Genomic DNA, 23,028 nt, shown 5'->3' on the forward strand with positions numbered 1-23,028 from the left:
TTTATTTTGCAATCAAGATCCATAAAACAATATTTTTATCTTACTATTAAATGTCACAAATATCTGTTTCTAAACTAGAACACCAAGGAAGCTCCTGAATAAAATTCTGCATGAAGGAAACTCAGAAAATTGCTCTACCAAGCAAATCTATTTTTTTCTGCCCTAGAAGGAATTAAATTGCTTCAGTAAATGCTGAACTGCTTAGTTTGCATAAATGTTCCCTACGTGCATGCTTTACAATTCAGACTTAAATATGTTCACTTGGATAAAAGTCCCATTGGTTACATTTGGACTTGCCTGCTAGCAAGTATGATAGCAAATTAGAATACTTGAAAATAAGCACACCAAGTATGACATGATGGTGAGAGAACAGATATATGAAACTCATAAATAGGCTGAGTTATTGGCAAACAGAGGGGGGGCACTTATTTTTTGTATTGCGATGTTTGTTTAGTTAGAGCAGACAGTTCAATGTCTTTCATCGGTTTTATTGCACATACCTTTGTGTTGTGCCTGGGGCTTCTTTGGGCAGAGCAATGAGTTCATATGATGACTGCTATCTTTCCTGTAGAGTTTGAAGCTTAGCATATCCAGGCTGACTGAGAAATACAATTGATTCAGGTCATGTGCACACATGGGGCCTCCTGCCCCAGAGCTGGCAAAAAAATCACACTGCCCTAAATTTTACTAGGCACATAGTGCACCCTTAATGCATATCCCAAAATGTGTCTGAGAGGCTGTTCATACAGAGAATCACGTGTTCTAGTCTAGGGTGAGGTAATGATTCCCTCAGATGAAATTCCAGCATTGTCTAACCAAGTGAAAAGCCGGCATGCACAGCCATCTGCTTACCCATGCATTACATTTTTCCCTTTCTTTCCTTTCATATCTTTGTCTGATTTAACTTTTTCATTATTTCTTGAAACTATTGATTGGCTGGTCAACTGTTGATCTATTACAGTGATGGCAAACCTTTTACAGACAGAGTGCCCAAACTGCAACCCAAAACCCACTTATGCATTGTCCAGTGCCGGGTGGGTGTGGCCCATTGGGTGGGCATGGCCCATTGGGTGGGCGTGGCTGCAGTAGTAATGGCAGACTGGGTGGGACTAAAAAGTTCAATCAATCAATTCCAATTTTGCGAGATCTTTTTTTTCCCTGCAAGAAGTTGAAATTGACTGACTGAACCTTTCTTTTTTTTTTGCACACTGCGGCAGAGGCCTAAAGCAAAAAGGTTTTATAAAACCCAGCTGAAGGCCTAGGACTGGGGCGACGGCATGCGTGCCCACAGAGAGGGCTCTGAGTGCCGCCTCTGGCATCCATGCCATAGGTTCGCCACACTGATCTATTATCTTCTAGGCTGCAGTTAAGAAAGACAGTTTTGTATTTTCTGGCTGCCATCTAGTGGCCGCCTGGATATCTGCAGTTGCTGGATAAGCGCTGTTGAAGAGAAGTTTGTAAAAGAAGGTGAGCTCTGTGGGAGCCTGCAAAGTTATTTAACAATCCTATGAAATTAGATGAGAAGAAAGGAAGAGTCAGGGCTCTTGAAAACCCCAACTGCTGGGACGGGAATTCCTGTGTGGCATGCTTTCAAAGCACAAGGGCAAAGTCTTTTCAGTTATATGTCTAATTACTTTGAGGGGCTGCCACAAAGAAGAGAGGGTTAACTTATTCTCCAAAGCACCTGAAGGCAGAACAAGAAGCAATGGATGGAAACTAATCAAGGAGAAAAGCAACCTAGAACTAAGGAGAAATTTCCTGACAGTTAGAACTATTAATCAGTGAAATGACTTGCCTCCAGAAGTTGTGGATGCCTCAAACCTGGAGTTTTTTAACAAGAGATTGGGCAACCGTTTGTCTGAAATGGTATAGGGCAGGGGTAAGCAACCTTGGCTCTTTTATGACTCGTGGACTTCAACTCCCAGAATTCCTGAGCCAGCCATGGGAGTGGGAATTCTGGGAGTTGAAGTCCACGAGTCATAAAAGAGCCAAGGTTGCCTACCCCTGGTATAGGGTTTCCAGATTGAGCAGAGTTGGACTAGAAGACCTCCAAAGTCCCTTCCAATTCTGTTATTCTGTTATATTTTCTTTAAGCCCAGAGAACCAAGCTTTGCACTCTGTAGATCAACCAAGTGACAGGAAGACCCATTGGGGGAGCTCAGAAGGATCTGGTTTCCCTCAGAACTGAAAGAGGGCTGAGGGAGATCAGGGACTGGAAGAGGGTAGTCCCACAGAAAAGCAGCAGAATGAATTGGAGCTATGGGTTTGCTAACACAGAAAACCTCATTTCAGCTGCTTCTCCTCCTCACAACATCATCATATCCTGCATGACATATATGCAGTGATTGGAGGCAGGATAAGACAGAAAAAAATATTTCCAGATCAGAATATCTCAATGGTTTATGTATACAAATGCACACATCTTCTGCTAGGGAGCTAGCAGAAAGAAGTAAAAAACCATTGCACAATTTTAGGTCCACAGAACAGCTAGCAGAGGATCAGTTTGTGACTGGATGTCACAGTCAATGACAGATAGTAATTAAGGACTTAGGGAGGGCCATGTTCAATCCCACTCAACCATGAACACCCATTGAATGACTTTGGCTCACTCTCTCAGCTCACATTGCCTGACAGAGCTGGGGTAGGGATAAAAAATGTTCCTGAAAATCAGAAATGGTGAATCTGATCCTCCTTTCAAGAAGAGACTGGACTGCCATCTGTCAGAATTGATGTAGGGTGGGGGGGGGGTTGGACTAGACTAGATGACCTACAAGATCCCTTCCAACTCTGTTATTCTGATTCTGATTCTTTATCAGAGCAGTGATGGCGAATCTTTTAGAGACCAAGTGCCCCAAAACTGACCCCGCCCCTGCTCCATCCCCTGCTCCGCCCCCACTCCACCCCCATCCCTCCTGCCTGCAGGGTCACTCACCGCCTCCAGGGCCCGCCGCAGACCACCCAGGCAGCCCATGGCAGTCAAGCCCTCTGCCTGCACCCCTCAGCATCAACTGTGCATGATGGGGTGTGAAGGCAAAGTCTTGTTTACGTTGCCTGGCTGCCATGTCCTTGGCTGCGCTGCTCCGTGTAGGCCACGCTCGGGGGTGACTCTCCTCCAGGGGGGCTGCTGGTGAGGAGGGGGTCATGGGAGAGGCAAGGCTGGGGCACTGGCATGTGGGCCCACAGAGAGGGCTCCGAGTGCTGCTTCTGGCACCCATGCCATAGGTTCGCCACCACTGTCCTAGAGATTCAAGATGGAAATACATTTTTAAAATGTGCTTAAAGTGAGATATGGACAACTTTATGTAGTATTTAATAGCCAAACCATTTATTTAATAGCAGTTTGTATCTAACTCCTGCATTCGTAAAACACTTGGACTATAAAAGTGCAATTATAACACGATTTCTGTCAATGAAGTGAACTGGTCTGAATAAGCTTGGCTATCTTTCGATCTAGATCAGCATTTCTCAACTTTGGCAACTTTGAGATGTAAGGATTTCAACTTTAAATTCCCAGCCAGCATTTCTGTCTTCTCAGGTTAGACTAAAAATTTCTATGTCATAAGAAGCTTTACTAATTGTGCCATGGGAAGGAAGGAATTAAAAACCCAGATAGGCACAATTAGTGGGTAATGATGGTTTCTTCAGGCATTTTTAGGCCAGCATTAGTCACAGGCAACTTCAAAGAGTTGGTAAATGGGATTACAGAGAGCTAGGAACATTTTAAGTTATTAATATTCATATATTCAACCCATTGCCCCTGTTCTGTGGAATCACAATATTCATACGTCTCTCAAGTATTTGGACAAGAACAGATAGCATCCAAGGCATGTGTGTACATGCACACAGTATCTCTTGTCCAGAGGCAGCAGTAATTTTATTTGTGAATCAAACACACACAAACACATCCACACATCTTATTTTTAATATTATTTTTTATTATTTGTTAGTTTTTAATATTTTTAATAATCCTAAGACTCAACTCAAATTTAATTTTTGTATGATGAAGATATCTAAGAATTGTGCTCAGTCTTGGATTACAAGAACATATTTGAGCATATAGATGTTGAAGGGGGGGGGCAAATGACAAAATGTGCATTGTGACATCATAATGCCAACTCTGTTCTTTATGTCCTTGTGTACAATATCATGGTGTACAACGTCTAGGCGGCCATATAATGTTTTTAGGTAAAACTGTGGAAATGGTTTGCTATTATCTTTTTCTGGGATCTTTTCCCCAAGATATTCTGCCAATCCTTGGTAGCCTCCCATTCAAATACAGATATAGTCCTCACTTAATGACCAGTTGCTTAGTGTTATGACGGACACCCCCCCAAATACCTAGTTCACCTCCCTCTGCAATCACTTGACCTTCTAGGTTCTTGGAAACTGGCTTGTATTTACTGCTAGATGCACTGTTTCACAGTCATGTGACACTATTTATGTTATGTATTGAAAATAAATGTATATGAAGTGGTGTTAAAATCCCTGCTAAAGTGAAACTAACCTAACTCCAGCTGCTTGTGAAGCTAAAATGAAACTAACCTTAAGATGACCCTGACTGTTAACTCCAATTGTTTTGGAGGGAAACTTTGAACTCTCATATTTGGGTGGGTTTTTCAAGTATTGTGATTGGTTAAGGCCCTGTAGGCTCAGAGTATAAATTACAGGCAATTGCCTGTAGTTCTCCAGTTCTAGTTTGAGTCAGTAAATAACATTGTAACTATGCTGGTCTGCTCCTTGCCTACTGAAGCCCACTACACAACAATTTACATGCTGCTTTTTGCCAGAAACTGTCTTTTTGGAGTAGTTTCTGGGCAAAAAACACCCATAGGAATGTATTGACCTGTGGAGTTTGCTTTTCAGTCACTGCAAAAAAGTGGGTCACACAGATGCCTTGACTTACAACCATCATGACTTATGACAGAAATTTCATCTCCAATATGGTTGTAAGTTGAGGACTATCTATACTAACCTGCAAAGGGCAAAATGAGGGGTCTTGGGGAACAGAAGGGAGAGCCTCTACCAAGGTAAGGATCAAATGACTTAGGCCCATTTCAAGAAACTAACTTGAGAAAACCTTTTAGACAGGCTCCTCCTTAATTCCCACAAAGATAAAAATGAGGGAGGGGAGAAGTACATCCAGACTTTCAAGAACCCATTACTGTAGCTATTCCAATAAAAGGAGCCCTAACCTATAGGGCAGTGATGGCGAACCTTTTAGAGCAGTGGTTCTTAACCTGTGGGTCGGGACCCCATTTGGGGTCAAATGACCATTTCACGGGGGTCGCCAAACCATGCTGTCCGCCATTTTTTTCCCTTTTCCCTAGCTGTCCTACTCCCTCTTACTGGTGGCCACACCCACTTGGGGGTCACCACAACATGGGGAACTGTATTACGGGGTCACGGCATTAGAAAGGTTGAGAATCACTGTTTTAGAGACTGAGTGCCCAAACTGCAACCCAAAACCCACTTATGCATCGCCGAGTGCCGGGTGGGTGTGACCCATTGGCTGGGTGTGGCCCATTGGGTGGGCATGGCTGCAGTGGTAACAGCAGACTGGGTAGGATTAAAAAGTTCAATCAATCAATTCCAACTTTGCAAGAACTTTTTTTTCCCCGCGAGAAGTTGAAATTGACTAATTGAACTTTTTTTTTTTGCACATGGCGGCAGAGGCCTAAAGCGAAAAGGTTTTATAAAACCCAGCTGAAGGCCTAGAACTGGGGTGATGACGCCCATGCCCACAGAGAGGGCTCTGAGTGCTGCCTCTGGCACCTGTGCCATAGGTTCGCCACCACTGCTATATGGCATTGGTTTTAATTTTCTTGTGGACTTCAACTCCCAGAATTTCTCAGCCAGGCACGCTGGCTGAGGAATTCTGGGAGTTGAAGTCCACAAGTCATAAAAGGGCCAAGTTTGAAGACCCCTGGTCTAACCCTAGTTATCTTTTTTCCTGATCAGCCAGAGCTGCTTAAGAACTCCAACCTGAGCTAGTTCTTTCATTTAATCTATGAATTTATTTGTAGATTGCCTGGTAGGGTGAGAACACTCCTGGCTGTTTACATACAGTGGATACAAAAGCAGGTATTAATAAAACCTACAGTGAATAAGTTCAGAAACACAGGAGCATCCCTGCAAATACCCCACCTTCACCATGCTTCCTTGAGAGGAAAGGAGGAATGCCTCCCCTCCGCTACACTCCCTGGCTCTGACTGCAAAAACTTCCAGCGTGAGCAAATCATCCTCAGCAAATCTGCTTTTTCTCTATGGACAGTCATTATCTTTAAGTGCTTAGTTATTTTCCACTCAATCAACATGGAACACCGAGCTTGCATTTTCTGCAGACCCAGCCCTCCTTTTCTTGGCATAGTGGTAGGATTTCATTCCATGGCATCATTTGAACCTTTTTTTCCCTCTGCACCCTGGAAAAAAGAGAAAGATTTATCACTGGAATATAAATTAAGATGTTGATTGCACTACACAGCTGCCAACAATGGAGCAGACGGAGGGTGCAATAGGAGGGTAATGAGCCAATGCTAAAGATGAAAACACTATAAGAAAAGTGAGACAAGGAGCGAGACTGCAAGTGAGAGTATCTTTAAATGCTTGGTCTGCCAACTGGAGTATGACTACTTTCAGGAAATTATGGCAGGTTCCAGTTTATTTTGCTCAGAGGAGATGTTTAAATATGCCTATAACAGCCTCTCTCAAACTTGAAGTTTGCCTCACAACTCCAAAGTTCCCCGCTGCAGATCTCCAGGGTTGCAACACTCTGGCTGACCATGAGAAGACAGCAAAGACAGAGTTCTGCGTCTCTTTGCTGCCCCATCATGGCCATGCAGAATTTTGCAGCCCAGATATTACAGAGATGACTTCTGACCATTTTAGACCATGGGACCGGGACTAATGGGAATTGTGGGAATGACTTGCTGAACAGTAAAATCAATCTTGCTTGGAAGAGGATCACAAAGCAGTGGCCAGAGAATAATTTCTCTGCAATCTTGTCTGTTCACATCCATCAGTGCCCTCTTAATAGAAATCTGACTGAGAACTCAGCCTCTCTAATTCTTTGTGAGAATGGATTGCTGTGGGACTTAGCAAAAGAAACTCAATATGGTCCACGATGCCCTTGTGTAATGAAGACTCATCTTATTCTGGATTGACTGCAGGTATCATCTAAGATAAAGGTAGAATGAAACTGGATACACTATGGAGAAAACAAAACCCTAGTACAGTGTTTCTCAACCTTGACAATTTTAAGGCAAGTGGACTTCAACTCCCAGAATTCCACAGCCAGCATTGCTGGCTGTGGAATTCTGGGAGTTGAAGTCCACATGCCTTAAAATTGTCAAGGTTGAGAAACACTGCTGGTACAGTGGTTCTCAACTTTTTTAATGCTGCAACCCCCAACCGGTCGTAAGTCGAGGACTACTCAACTGGTGCACAGCCTGGACAATTCCTATTGGCTTTGAAAGCCAATAGAATTAGACTCTATTCAAGAGAGTCTATTCTATTGGCTTTCAAAAGCCAATAGAATAAAAGGGAGTAGCACAGCTAAGGAAAAGGGGGGGGTGAAATGGCGGACTGCGTTGTTTGGCGACCCCCGTGAAATGGTCGTTCGACCCCAAATGGGGTCCCGACCCACAGGTTGAGAACCACTGGCTTAGTAGCTATTGGAAATCAGTATATAAGCAGGGAGGGAGGATGGGCTGGGGATGGAATTGAATAGTAATTCATTGTAATCAGCTGGGATTTTATGTAATTGAACATCATCATATCAGCTGGTGATTTGCCTGATGTTGATTGCTAAGTGTTGTCAAGACAATTTAATCAGATAAAAGCTGAACGTGCATTTGGGGGACAGGTTCAGCAAAATCTGGCATGGCTTCAAGGGTGCTACAGGCCTATATTCAGCTTGCCAAAATCACTAAAAACAACAAAAAGATGCAAAAAAACTAACTCCTTATAGCAGCCCTGAATTTTGCTGTCCAGATCTGATAAGGACTGTTTTTCTTTATTCTTATTAGCACAAATAAACTAAACATCAAGAGAATTATTGTTCTCTTTCAATGTATTGTCATTACATCTGATAACTTACTTTTGTGACTATGGGATTGTTAATATTTCATTATATTTCATCTTTGAAATACTTTTAAACACATTAGAATGTTAACTATTAATCAACTGACTTCAAATGAGGATTCATTGCAAACTAGATGTTTCCAAAGTAGCAAAGACAGCATTGCAGCAATGCAGAATGCCAGGATAAGGCAAGATCTACTCTAACAAAATATATTCCTAAATATAATTGGAGGAAAAACAATGATGCTTCTTCCCTTCCTTTTCACTTGCATTTTTCCCATTAGAAAATCCATGTTGCTTGAGGTTAATTGAACTCACCTACCAACTCATTTGGATAGTATCAGGGTAAGGAAAATTATTAACACATATTTTCATCTTTTTGCATTTTTGTATTTGTTAAAACATTTTCCAATTGCCTTAGGACAGTGGTTCTCAACCTGTGGGTCGGGACCCCATTTGGGGTCGAACGACCGTTTCACGGGGGTCGCCAAACAAGGCTGTCCGCCATTTTTTCCCCCTTTTCTTTGGCCATGCCCCTGGCACCCGGTGATGTACAAGTGGTTGGGGGTCACCACAACATGGGGAACTGTATTATGGGGTCGTGGCATTAGAAAGGTTGAGAACCACTGCCTTAGGATATAGGCTGATAGCTAAATCCACGGATGTATACAAAAACAAGCATAATGATGCTTAATACGGATTGTTCCATAGATGAGGGACTTGTTCAGCAGTATCTTGTTGGCAGATCAAGGCAGACTACAGACCAAGGACATGTTTTGCTTTAGGTGCGTATGTATGTGTCTGTGTGTATGTATCTCTGTGTGTGTTTAAAGTCATTATATCATCAAAACATTAATGTGACACAGAATGCAACGGTTAAATTTTTCTGTAGGTTGCCAGACAAAGATTGTACCTGCTTGCACCTGAATCTGAATAAGATTGCTGGTCTGTTACTTTGCATGAACGAATGAACAAATGAATGTTAGCCAATTTTTTATTGGTTTGTTGTCCTAGTTCTATCAGCATGTAGTGGGGAAGAAAGAAAGCAAAGCCCAAATCTCCATTTTGGCTTTCCTCTCTAGTGGTTCTCAACCTGTGGGTCAGGACCCCATTTGGGGTCGAATGACCATTTCACGGGGGTCGCCAAACAACGCAGTCCGCCACTTTTTTTCCCCTTTTCCTTAGCTGTGCTACTCCCTTTTATTCTATTGGCTTTTGAAAGCAAATAGAATAGACTCTCTTGAACAGAGTCTAATTCTATTGGCTTTCAAAAGCCAATAGGAATTGTCCAGGCTGTCTCTGCCCTGCTGAGCCCGCCAAAAGTCCCATTCTGCAAATGGTGCTGCACCAGTTGAGTAGTCCTTGACTTATGACTGGTTGAGTAGTCCTCGACTTAAGACCGGTTGGGGGTCGCAGCATTAAAAAGGTTAAGAACCACTGCTCTAGAATGATGATGCTCAACCTTTTGGGATCAACCCAGCCAAATAGATTTCTTCCTGTTTTCTTCTTCCATATTATACCTATAATCCTATAGGAATATATCAGTCTAGCACTTGGAAAATTTTAGGTCCTTTATGACTGCTACCATTATCATTAATAATATTATCATTAATAATAACAAACCACAATCTCTTCTCTACATATTGACAAATATACTAGAAAGAGTGAGATGTACAACTTGAAACCAAGTAACATGACCTAGCTACATCTGTATCGACTCAAAAAGAAATTGTAAGCACTATCCAGTAGGTATAGGATGCAATATAAATATAGGCCCTTCAAAAACTTTCTAAATCCTCCACTGTATATCAAGTATACTGTGTTCTGGATCTTCTAAAAGTTAAATTTATTTCAACAGTTAATCAAGCTACCCTCGTTAGAGCCAATTTGGATCTCTTTTAAATCTTGCCTTTGACTTTGTATGCTCCATTTGCTCTAAAATGTGTCATACCGTGATTTTCTAAACTGTGTACATTTATTTTATGTAAATCATAAACCATAATTATGGTCATTTTTTAAAAAAGAAATCCATTTAGTTTTATTATTTCAGTCTCACATTGTTCATAAGTCACATACACTAAAGTGCAGTCAAGGTTGAAGCCACATTGTGATTAGTATCATAGAAATGTTATGAAGCCAGTTTATCTGGTTGACAAAACATCAACAGCATTTTAATTTCATGGCAACGACTAAAAAGAAAAGCCAATAATTCTCTGAGTTCAGAAAGGTTAACTGACTCAAGGTTAATATACCAACTGATGGTAAAAACCACAGGGTTTTGTGGATCCTCAAGGACACATTGCCTGGCAAGAAAGGATGGCCAAATCCAAAGCTGTGCAATTTCTGCTACAGCTATTTTAGAACTAAGAACATCTGTGTCACAGAAATGTAAGAGCCACAAAAAATTGTTAATAACCTTCTGTATATTTTGGCAGTGTATTTTACTTCACATAATGAAGTAAAAATCACAATCACAGTTCCATAAGTAAGTAAGTAAGTAGTGCAGTTTCTTCCTTTATATTTGAGCAAATATATAAACAAAGGCAATATTGTTGCAAGCCCTCTTGAAAACGGACAGCTTTCTCTTGCCCAATTCATGTTTAGTTTTGCAGAATGAAATAAAGGCAACTATTTTCATACTCACTTGGTTCTGTAAATTAACAATTTTCATTCAAAGCACCTCAAAAAGCATCAAATGTTACTGGACTCTGAGAAAAATAAAATCTAGTCTATAGATTCTCTAGCCCCAAGTTAAGGGCTAGCACATGTCTGCAGAAGAATGGTTAAATTCCAACTAATTTTCAATTAAATTGCAAGGCTAGGATAGTTTTCTTCTTGAGACCTTGAGAACTGCAGCCAGTCAAAAAAATACCTGTATATTAGATCAAAGATGAATAACTCAAACATTTGGTTTTACAGCAGGTTGCAGGCGCCACAAGGATGAGCCTAAAAGAACGAGGTCTACATTTTGCTGCTGAATTTTAGCAGTGTGATCCTGGGATGCTAAGAGGTTATCACCTGCAATTTGCCCTCTCCTATGCTAAACAAACAACTGTATCTGACAATAGGAGGCAGCTGGATATATATGTAGTGGAAGATGCTAGAATCACACCTCTATCCTAATGCTGCAGTAATTTTCTAAAAAGATCTTGGAGTTCTGGATCCAAATTCTTCCTTTCACTGCACCAATTTATTTCTCTTCCTGGTGCACTGAGAAGCTATTGTGTGTCTGGATCTGCTCCAAATTCCATTGACCGCTGCCCAAACTTTCTGGAGTTGGGTGGCCTTGACAAATACAATAAATGGGTAACAACTTCAAGACAAACTGTGATGAATTCAGATATTACTAAATTCCAACTTTTATCAAACCCAGACAGCAATGGTAACAGATGTGGGAATGTTGAACAGTCACTCTTCCCTCCATCAAGCTCAAAAGAACATGCTGTTATTATAATGGGGTGTAGATGTTTACAGTATGTGCAATTTTGTTTTACAACTTATTAATGATCAAAGAAGCACAATAATATTCTCTACATGTGGCATGTTTTGCCGAAGTCCCCCTACTTCAAAGAAGCAATGCCCATTTGGACTTTTATAGTTGGGTTCTAATAGTGAACTAAAATATGTTGCTTCAGAGATTTTATTTAATGACTGCTGAGAAGAAAGAGCTATGCAGTTTGAAAGAAAAGCTATTTGTCTTCTTTATATATCTTCAAAGCAAACTGCAGTATTCTTCAAGGCAAGCTGGGAAGATATAAGAAATTTTATATATATAACTTTAAATGGGTTTACACCAAAACTATTAAAAATGCTTCTCTATACTTTTCAATGTTTGAAGCCATCCTTGCTTTTATCACACACACACATTAATTAACGCAGTGTCTATTGTTCTTTAAAATTTTCACCTGTTTTTTCAGGTTCTCATTAATTTCATTCCACATTTTCAGTCACTCCCTTCTACATTAACTGATTAATTTTCCTTCATATGTTTGATTTGTGATTCAATCCTCAATCCCTCATTTAATTTCATTCATTTATTCACATATCCAATCACTTTCAATCTAATTATTTCATATTGGTCACTCACTTTTGCATTCAATCTACATTCATTTATCCCTCTCTCAGGATTGAGTTCTGGTTCTGGTTTTACTATACCCTATTCCAGGGGTAGGCAACCTTGGCTCTTTTATGACTCATGGACTTCAACTCCCAGAATTCCTGAGCCAACCATGCTGAGGGGAAAGGGAGAGGTTTCCAAGCTGAGCCATGCTGGCTCAGGAATTCTGGGAGTTTAAGTCCACGAGTCCTAAAAGAGCCAAGATTGCCTACCCCTATCCTATTCCAACTGCATTCAGCTTACTGCATTCTGCTTTGCCTGACATACACAACTCTGCTTCCATATAACAATGCAGGCAGAAATAGCTTCTTAGTCACAGCCATTTTTATTTCTTTCAAAAACATTCATTCCTCCCAACACTTCTCTCCTATTAACATTTGCTCATCTTAACATTTCTGCAGCCATTTTTCTATCTGTAGAAAATTATGAGGGCATACAAATCCATTCATCTGGATTTTTATCATTTATACTTAACTTGCAATTGTTCATACCTTTTTAAAAATGAATACTACTGTATTCTTCATTACATTGATTTTCATACTTCTTCCTGCATCATATATCCGATATTAACCCTACATCATTCTAGTTCTTAGCCTTTGGCAAAAAAATATATATGCACATTTAAATTCCCCAGTAATATGCCTCTAATAGTATCACAGGTCTTCCTTATACATGTATCCATAAATACATTAAATAAACAGTGGACATCACAATCCTTGTCTTACTCCCTTGCTCAGTATTGAACCATTTATTTCCACATGTATTTCAGTTTCATTATACACTGCTTTTATGGCATTCAGTAACCAACTTCGTAATTTTATACAAAACACTTCATAATTCAAGCTTATTCACATCATCATATGGTTTCTCTAAATCAACTAATATTTAATAAACTTTCTACCTCACATTCATACATTTATCAGTTAATTGCTGAGGAGCAAATATCTGGTCTAAACCTCAATGGCATAAAACTGCATGACTCTTCTCTAATTTTGCTCATCATCACCTCAGTACATTTTCAGTCAATAATCTGCCAAATACTTTTTACTGACACTTTACACTTTACAAACTAAAACTTTTGTCCCATTCTTTTCAGAGAATCATATTAAAGAAGTCACAGACACTCCATAATAAAACTACATCCATATTTTAAACTCTCCAGTAATTCCACCTGCATTTATAGCCCATTTCTCTTTTTCCCTTCCTTTCCCACTAACATTCATTTTAATTCCATTCATACACACGCACGTGCACGCACACACACACAATCTCCATAACCCTACTTCAATATTTCCTCACTTTAGGTTTATTCCAATTCAGTTCCTCACTTTCACTTTTAATTCATTCAGTTTGATAACTAAAATGTCTGCAAGAAAACAACTAACCTTGGAATGCACCAAGGACTCCACAGTTCAACCTGCAGCTACATATATTCTCTTCTATTGGTTAATTCATTCACTGCTGGATGCTGCTTCTTTAGTGTTTTTCACCTACTTCTAAAACAATGTTTTACTTCAGTGAAAATCCCTCTACCTCAATTCATCTTTTTGTTTCATATTCTTTGGTATTACATTCTTCAGTCTATACACATCATAAGATATACTTTGTTCATCTGAATTTTTGCAGCAATCATGCTCTTATATGCAATTTTTTGTTCACCCCATTCACTATCATTCAAACATTCTTTTTAATACTCATTAGTGTAACTGCATATATTTCTATAGCATTTATAACTCTATACTGGTTATTCTTTTCCAAACAATGTCCATATCCCCTTGCTTATGTCTACTTTTTATTAATTCTCTGGAGAGAGTAATTAATGTACAAATGATTCTTCATTCAGGATTTGTACTTTTCCCTTACTCATTCTGCTTCCACTCATTTATTTTCCTTTTCTCCAACTGGATTTTCCTTTACCTCCAAGAACCACTTGTGACATTATTATAGTCTCTCTCGTAGTCAGAAGCTTCTATTATCTTTGTATGCTTCACAATCTTTGATCCTAAATAATCAAAACCATCATCCAAAAGGACTGTTTTTTGATGTCTACAGAAAAATACACATTAAAATACATACTACTTAAAGCACAAGTTCCTCTAAGTAAATGGTCACTGAACAGTTCCCATTCATTGTTGGGTCTCCAAGTAGCCCATTTAACTTTTATTGCAGTCTTTCCTCTTTTTCCCATCCATTCCCATCGACTAGCAGGCTAATTTTTTCTGCACTTTCTCAGATGGATTCGGGCCACGCACAGTTTTCCCCCAGGTTCATCCTTGGCTCTTCCAATATAAGCATTGATGGAGCATATCAAGAAATTATGATCAAACTATTAATTTCTCTTGCATATACACCAATATTCTAGATCATGCCAACTCATATATTAGTTTTCATAATTAAATCTACATCTTCATTTTCTCAGATATATTCATGACCTCTACTCCACAATCAGGTCACCTTCATCCAGGTCTACCACATCCTTTACCTTCCTGTCACTTTCATAAACACATTGCATACCTATGTTACTTTCAATCATTGACTCATGCTCTTAAACAAACATCCCTCTTCATTGTGTAGCTATCTATTTAACTGTTCACTGTATATTTTAAAACGCTGCCAGCAAAAGTAATTATTGAAAGCCAAAGCAGACTGCTTTTCTCCCCTAATCAACAGGGTTTTATAACGTTGATGTGAGAGGTAGAAACATATTTTATAGCATAAGGTACAGCTTTTACAAAATCTGCAGGTACGGTTTTCAGGGTGAAACTTTAAGCAGTACTATGACCTCTGAGAACTATTCAAAGGCATGTTCTGGTTATAAAGAAAAAAATGAGCCCAAATGTTCGAAATTTTTATTAGCTTTTTTCCCTGCAAATTTGAACAAGCTTTAAAGGACAGCTTGTTAGGTTTAATTCCTTTCCAAAGCGACAAATCCTCTTATTTCTCCCGATCTTTCCTTCTACTCTTTCGCTGGTTGGACAGTTCGTTGAGTTTCTGGTCCAAGCATCTCTGGAGGTGAGCCCTCTTGGTGGGATCCAAGGACTTGTCCTTCATCCCACTCCCAGGATAGAGGATCCCTTCCTTGCTGATTCTCTGCCGGGCATTTGCTTTGGCTTTCTCCCCACATCCGTGAACCTGTGGGAAATAAAGACAGAAGATCAAGATAACCCAGTAGAAAAAAATATTAGTAAAAGAACTACTTCCTATATCTGCCCTAAACTTTACAGAACTATACAAGTAGTTCACTTGTTTATTGACAGTTCTTTTAATTCCAAAAGCAAAAAAAAAAAAAAAGTGATAATTCCCCCCCCCCAGTAGAAGCTAAAGTAAAATTAAATCATCTTTTCAGACAGCTGAAGTATTTTCTTTTTACACTCTACAAGTGGACAGGATATCTCTATTCCATTTTCTGGGCAACTTTGTTTCTTGGTCTGAAAAAATAAAATTGTTATCACGATTCTGTAAACTTCAACATTATATAGAAAGAAGAGTATTGGAAGAAAGTCAGTAGCAACACAACTGTATAAACACAACAGATATTTTTAGATACCATTGGCAAAACCCAGTGAGCAGGGCCTGACCTCTGGAACAGCAACCCCCTGAGATTCAGACGGCCCAATTTGGTAAGGCCTTGAAAACCTAGTTAATGTATTGGTTGAGGTTGTCTCATAATGGTTAAGATAATAACTATGTGAGGCTTCAGTTGCATTACATTCTTTGCTGTTTTAATATTGGTTGCTGTTGTTTGTCTCCTTTCATTTTATGTTAGCCATCCAGAATCACAATTCGAGAATTGGGCAGCCAATATACATTGCATGAATTGAATGAATAAATAAAAGTATGTTTGAAGCAAAGTGCCAGAAATAATAATGTATATCCAGGGGCAGACTGAGCATAGCAATTCTTAAATTATGAGAAAATATGAGCAGAAAATACCTAGAGGGAAAAGTTAAATACTTTAATAAAATAAAAGTTATAATAAAGACTGACAATGGCTTTTATAGAAGTCTGTTTTATTACTAGTAAGTGATGATGGAATCAGGCAGAATTTCTGGAATATAAGATTATAAGGTGGATCAACTCAGGTAATTATATTATGTCAGAAAGCTTTATTTTAATAAGCATATCACCTCCGGATTTTATCCAAGGCAACAAGAAAGTATAAAACACTCTGGTGAAAGATTTGAAGCAAATGCAGAAATTAAATGGGGATTGCCCTGGATCAAACCCAAGCATATACCTAAAATGTTCACATTTATTAGTTCTGTCTTAATTGATCAAGCATTTAGGCTGGCCCATATGAATTTTTCCATGACTTAAATTCTAAAAAGATTAAATCTTCCCTTTTTCTTCAAACGAAACCTATTCAAATTCAGGGTGTGTGACAAAAATTATTGAACTAAATAATATGAATATGTTTTTTTTTTTAAAAAAAACTAGTTTTCATCAAGAGTTCTGTTCTAATGCTTTTAAAATTACTAATGATTTTATAATTTAAAAAAAGGAATTACTCTTTTGTGGCTAGATATTTCAAAGAGCTTTCTTCTTCAAGTCAGACCTGGTCAGTAACACTGAGCTGTAAGCTTAGCTATAAGATAAAGTTCATATGAGATATGATAGTAAACATCATTCTTCAGAATCTGGAAGAATTATATTTGTTTCATAAGTGATACTAAGTCTTCTGTCAACTACAAGATATATGGAAAGTATAATATGATCTGTACTGAGACTAGAAAATGTTGATACTAAATTGGTTGCAGATGAGCAGGCTGAGCCCGAGGGGTTTATGTGTCAAACATATCATCAATCTGGAGTTTCTACACCCCAGAAAAAGATCTAACTCCACCCCCTTTGAAGTCTTATCTGGCACCAATTTGTGCTGACCATTAGTAGATCAGATTTTTATGTATAGGTAGCATGAAATAAACTTGTAATGATTTTGAATGCTATTTTGGCTCCTGATTTTTTGTGCCTGATACTGGTAAAATGCCAATCAAAACATATTATTTTTGTTATTAAATTTTACAGAACGTTAGATTTTTTAAAAAGTCTGATCTATGTAACATTCAGCAACATTGTGAATCTCATTTTATTGACCGTTCACACTTCTTTAAATGAAAGCAGGTACCACACTGATTGAAATAAGAAAGATTTTATATCTTTTTCCTGCATAGGAATGTGGGTTTTTTCTAGTCACTGGAACTATGAGAATAGCAGTGGGAGTATCATTGAAGAGACAGAAATACTACGCCTGTTATCTCCATGGTGCCAAATGGATTGAGTAGTATGAGTTCTATTTCATCTTTCTAATCAGTTGAATATGTGAGGCAGTTAACAAAATCTTGAAATATCCACCCACATACACACCATGCTAAAACAGTAACATTTAAGACATGAGATGACTGTGAACTTGGTCCAGCATATCTGGAGGGAACCAAATAGGGAAAGCTATTTTATCTAATTCTGTGTCTTGATGTGACTATCGGGGATGAAGGAAAGCAACGAAACTATTCACATGAAGAAAGGGGGTGAGCTATCTATTATTCAGGGGTTGCTGCTGCTGTTATTTTAGCTTATAGCAATGTCTTTCATTTAATTGCCTGTCAACAAAGCATTCAATAAACAGTGCATCTTTTAATCCAAATTTCTACCCATCCAAACTTTTAGGATGTTTCTCCACAGACCAATATTTTTATCCATGAATTGCACAATTCAGTTTGTTCTTGACTGATGCTTCCTTTAAGATTCATAGTTGTTCTATAATAAATATAGTTAGTACATAAAAATCACTCTTTTTAGCTTGCTTTTCAGTTTTGGTAAGGACCCAAAATATGCAGACCTTTTTCTATATATACTTGTCTTTTGGATCAAAATGGTCTATTAACTCAATATAACATTTTCCCCATGAGAACCTATGATCATTTATTTCAAATAAATCAGGCCCAATGGAAGATATCTAAAAACATTCCTTATTAGTAATCAATGTAATTATTCCTGTCAGATAGGATTTAAAATGCTGCATTGATAGAACATGTGCACAGACCTGACAGAGTTGGAGAAGTAAAGATTTCCACATTATATAATACTCATGGCTACCCCTTGAATGGATACAAAGAACATTAAGATCTACTTTTGAGGAGATGCAAAGCATCTATAGAGCACAAGACTCCTTCAAGTACTTGGGTATTGGGAATGAATGTGAATGGGAGTTTAAAATAAAGAAGTGCTTTGAGTAAAAGAGAGAATGACTCACAAGCTTGATGGAAAGAACATAGAAACATCCCATTATTTCAGCATTAAAAACAGATATCTTGCTCCACAAGGTTAAGTGCCTTTTAATGGTTTAGAATGGTCATTCCATTAAAGGATAAACATTATCCTCACCCAATTCATTTCGAAGAATCAAGAGAGAGGGTAGTATGTATATGTGTGTATATATAAATTTAAAGAATGAACGAGAGTGAAAAAGAATGTGTATTTTAACAGGAAATAAAACCATCCTTTATATTAAAAAGAGATAAAATGATGTTTCAAGAGTACGGATCGCCATAAAAAATAACTCCATTAAAATACCAAGAGGAAAAAAAAACCCACTACATTTTAAAACCTAAAGACTATGAGCAAAAACAGCCCTGCAAATCAACATTTTTCCTCCTTATTGCACAGCAGGGGATGCATTTCCAGTCATTGGGAAATTAAACTGGAGGCAACTATAGCTTCAATTCTTTTGTGAATTATACCCTCTCTATTTATTATGCTACATTACTTTCATAAGGCAGAACTCCCATCTCCACCTTTCTAAAGATAGATTTTTTCGCAAGTATATATTTGTCTGCGTGTACATGCACATGTATATATTAAATGGCAAGCTAAGATAAATGGGGGAAAGTTATCCTTCACTGGATTTGCCAATACTGAACAGCCTTTATTACTATGAGCTTCCTTGAAAAGTCAACTACACTGAATACTTTAAAATAACATCTCAATTTCTCCTGAAAATTATGTTGGCTCTGAAAACCGGGGGTGGAGAAGGGAGAAAATGGATGTGCTTTGTCTGCCTGAGAGGAGACCAAAGCATACCTCTGGGATATGATGGCTGAGACAGTAACGTCTGTTGCAATGCTGGCAGAGTTGTCCCAGAGTTGTTACGCTGGCTTTGCATTTGGAGAAACCACATGTGTTGTCAGCTTTAATTGCTGCAGAGATCATAGCATCAAAATCTTCCTCGGCTGCAATTTCCTTTTGGGGTTTACTAGATGTTTTTCCTAAATAAATATAAGGGCATAAAATAATTAAGAGAGCAGGTACAAAAAGTTTGCACACAACAACTTTATTGTAGACATAAAGAGGCACAGCTGTGTTGATCAAGAGTTTAGGATCAGCAATGTATCAAACAGGCAGGTCACTGGCAATAGGCAAACAGATGGCCAACATATAGCACTAACTTCTCCTTCAAAAGGAAACAGTAAGATAAAGTGGGCAAATAAGAGTAGGCAAAGTATGATAATGGAGTAGCGATAATGAGATTTATTTATTTGTTTGTTTATAGGACTTATATGGCTCCTATTTCAGACAATGTCTCTCTGTGGCTCACAGCAATCCATAAAATACAGTTAAAAACAAAGATACCCTTTTGCTCCTCAGGGGCCAAACCAGGGGTAGGCAACCTTGGCTCTTTTATGACTTGTGGACTTCAAGTCCCAGAATTCCTGAGCAAGCCATGCTGAGGGGAAAGGGAGAGTTTCCAAGCTGAGCCATGCTGGCTCAGGAATTCTGGGAGTTGAAGTCCACAAGTCATAAAAGAGCCCTGGGCCAGACCATCCTCATAGCTCAATCTGATCTGGGCAATGTCTGGTGTTCTTAGACATTAGCTTACGTATATGAAGACAAACTGCCTGAGACTAGCTGAACTATCTTTGAAGCTGCCCAACTAAATTAGAAACTCTTTTAGAGAACACTTTAAAGGAGGAGGAAGAGGGATTAGGGCTGCTGAGAGTAGAAAGCCATACATCTGGAGGGTGTCATAGTTTGAGAAGTCTGCTCCGGAAAATTTTACTGATTCAAAAATGAGGGGTGGCGCTCTTGATTTTACATCAAAATCAAAGGCACTGCCTGGACATAGGTTTATTCCCATGCCCAAGAAATCCTATTGCCTCTGTATTTTATAGCAGTCTTATCAATGCACCTGAGGGGATTTTCTTCCTCGTTAGAAATCTGGGAAGATGTGAATTTCAGAAGGTATCTATGCACATATTCAGTGGTTTCATTCCCCCCCCCCCAATTATCAGTCATAGAAAATGGGTACATGTAGAGTATGGGCAAATATTCAGGTGCTTGCATGCACCCACTCTCCTAGCAAGGCAAAGGGAGTTTTTGTTGTCTATTGATACCATTTTTTCATTTGTATTGATAAGCTCATGTATAGCCTCTATGTGAACATAAAGGTCCGAGAAAGAGAACTAGGGCAGTGTTTCTCAACCTTGACAATTTTAAGGCATGTGGACTTCAACTCCCAGAATTCCACAGCCAGCAATGCTGGCTGTGGAATTCTGGGAGTTGAAGTCCACATGCCTTAAAATTGTCAAGGTTGAGAAACACTGAACTAGGATATGTTAAAAGATATTAATGTACTCTGGCTCAGCTAGTGGTCATCTAAGGAGCTGCACTTTGTCTCCTCAAAATGTTCTAAGCAATAATCCAACTGCACAAAAGCAAGCCCATGTTGTGCCCTAGGTCGTCTATTCTGATAATTTCAGAGATACTGATTTGGGGATAAAATCCGTATATTTCCAAAAGCCAGGACAAATATTTGGCTGACATTCCCCCCCCCCCAAAAAAAACTATTTGTGGAACATGGGCTTCCTAGATCTGAAATTATTGGTTGCTCTCAAAAGTAGTTGTGTTTTAGAAGTAAGCCTGCTTCTAGCAACTCCTTCTGTAAGCACAGTATAAAAACAGGACGCTTGATATTTGGCTGCGTTTTGGTTAAAATTTCCCCGAAGCTCCTCAAAGGACACGCTCCCTTTATCAGGAGAGAATCCATGTAGGGATTACAAAGAAAAACAGAATAAACAGCAGATTAAAGAAGAATGCAAGGGGTGTATTTTAAACTGCAAATGGAAGAAAGGGGCTTCTTTACCTCCATTTTTTTCTTTCTTCCCAATTATTTCCTGAAGATTTACATTCGATTCTCGGTTTTGTTTCACTCTCTCTTCTTTCTTGGCTCTCCTCCTTTGCATCCGTTCCACATGCAACGTTTTCAGATCTGTGGCCCCTGGGCCAGCACCGCTTTCCCTTTCCTCATTGCCTGCATCAATTTCTTTTGGACAGCTCTGAATTAATTCATGCTGACAAACCAGAGTATCTCCTACAGAGAATTCTGTAGGAGGATCTTTCTTACAAATGCTTATGTATCGTGTGCTGCCTTCTCCTGTGCTCATGTGCTGCAGCCCGTATTCTTCAGCCAACTGATGAATAAGCATTCTATCGTGAGCATTTAAAGACGAAGGGAAATCCAGTTGGACTTCCTCGCTATCCAGAAACTCCAATATTCTTGCTTTATGTTTAAATGAGCTTTCATTCTCTTTGGTTTCTGATGGTGTGACTTTGCTCGTGCTTTCCAAAGAACGTTCTGTTAGCCTCTCTCTAGGTTTTTGGACAGGTCTTCCTTTTGCTTTCTCTCCAAGAGCCTTTGGGACTGGGGAAGTGCTGCATTTAAGTCTTTTTTCCTGGTCACGGAGACCCATAGAACTTTTGGAAGCGTAGTTTCCAGGTACAATGTCATCCAGGTATTCAAAGGCTGTGCGCACTTCACCGTGGGTGCTCATATACTCTACCAGCCGTTTAAGAAAACTGTGGTTGCTAACAGTGCGAGAGTCACAGATTACAGCCACATGACGCCGGGCACGAGTAATTGCAACATTTATTCTCCTGTCTTCAGCGAGGAATCCCACTTCACCTACACATCATAAAAACAGGAAGTCAGGATGCAGAGCTTTGACAGACCACGTAAAGTAATGATAATAGAGGCCATTTTATTGCAAGCATATTTCCTCAGAAGCAAGTTAGACTGAACTCCATGGGATTCAGTTAAGTAGATTACTTCTTTCTATAATTATCTAAACTATTACCCAAGAATGACGTTTCCAAAATGGATTCAACACATGAACAGAGTGCAGGCACAAGTTACTTACAAACAAATCCAAACACATTTTCAGTAAAAAGAACCTGCACAAGCAGATCCCATGAAGATTTCAACAGTCATACTGTATAACTTCTTTGTTATCATTATCATAAAACTATGAGATCTGAGATGGCAATATCATTTTTCCTGGGCCTAATTTCAAACTGAATGATCATGGTGACAGACTACAAAACATATGTAGCCAAGCCTCATAATCATACAAAAACATACCTAGTCCAGTGTACGATAAAGATCAGATACATTTGACAGTATTTATGGACATCATTTTGACGGAGTGACAACTTGGCTTGTAGAACAATGATATCTGGAAATGACCTTAGGGACAGAAGGAAAAGCCTAGTCTAGACAACCATCATGCTTCAGGTATCTCAGCCCACAGAAGGAAAAGGGGTGTTCAAAGGATCTCAGAAGGCCCTCCCTAGTTTTTTTGAAAAGTAAAAGTAAGGGGGAAGAGAAATGCTTAAATTCAGGCTTGTTTTCATTTCAAGGTGAACACAGTTTATCAATCTGCTTCAAATTTACTTATAAAGTCATTAATTTTCAGAAAGGCAGATTTTTAGTCAATAATCTAGTGTGGAAGGCCCAAGGAACACTAAAGCTTTGGATAGGTTGCAATATTATTTCAATATAT

General features: G+C 39.0%; 1 protein-coding gene across 1 annotated transcript in view; it reads right to left on the reverse strand.

The window, feature by feature from the left end:
* Positions 1 to 12,505: 12,505 nt before the first annotated feature.
* Positions 12,506 to 23,028, reverse strand: part of IGHMBP2 (immunoglobulin mu DNA binding protein 2) — a 68,376-nt gene continuing 57,853 nt past the window's right edge. The window contains exons 13-15 of the mRNA XM_039353256.1: positions 21,333 to 22,151; positions 19,274 to 19,458; positions 12,506 to 15,328 (exon numbers count right to left, since the gene is read on the reverse strand). Coding sequence (XP_039209190.1) covers positions 15,131 to 15,328; positions 19,274 to 19,458; positions 21,333 to 22,151 — 1,202 coding nt within the window. The 3' untranslated portion in view covers positions 12,506 to 15,130. The remainder of the gene's footprint in view (positions 15,329 to 19,273; positions 19,459 to 21,332; positions 22,152 to 23,028) is intronic.

The sequence above is a fragment of the Crotalus tigris genome, unplaced genomic scaffold (assembly GCF_016545835.1).
Source record: "Crotalus tigris isolate CLP2741 ecotype Arizona unplaced genomic scaffold, ASM1654583v1 scf7180000018504.2861643, whole genome shotgun sequence".
Lineage (NCBI taxonomy): Eukaryota > Metazoa > Chordata > Lepidosauria > Squamata > Viperidae > Crotalus > Crotalus tigris.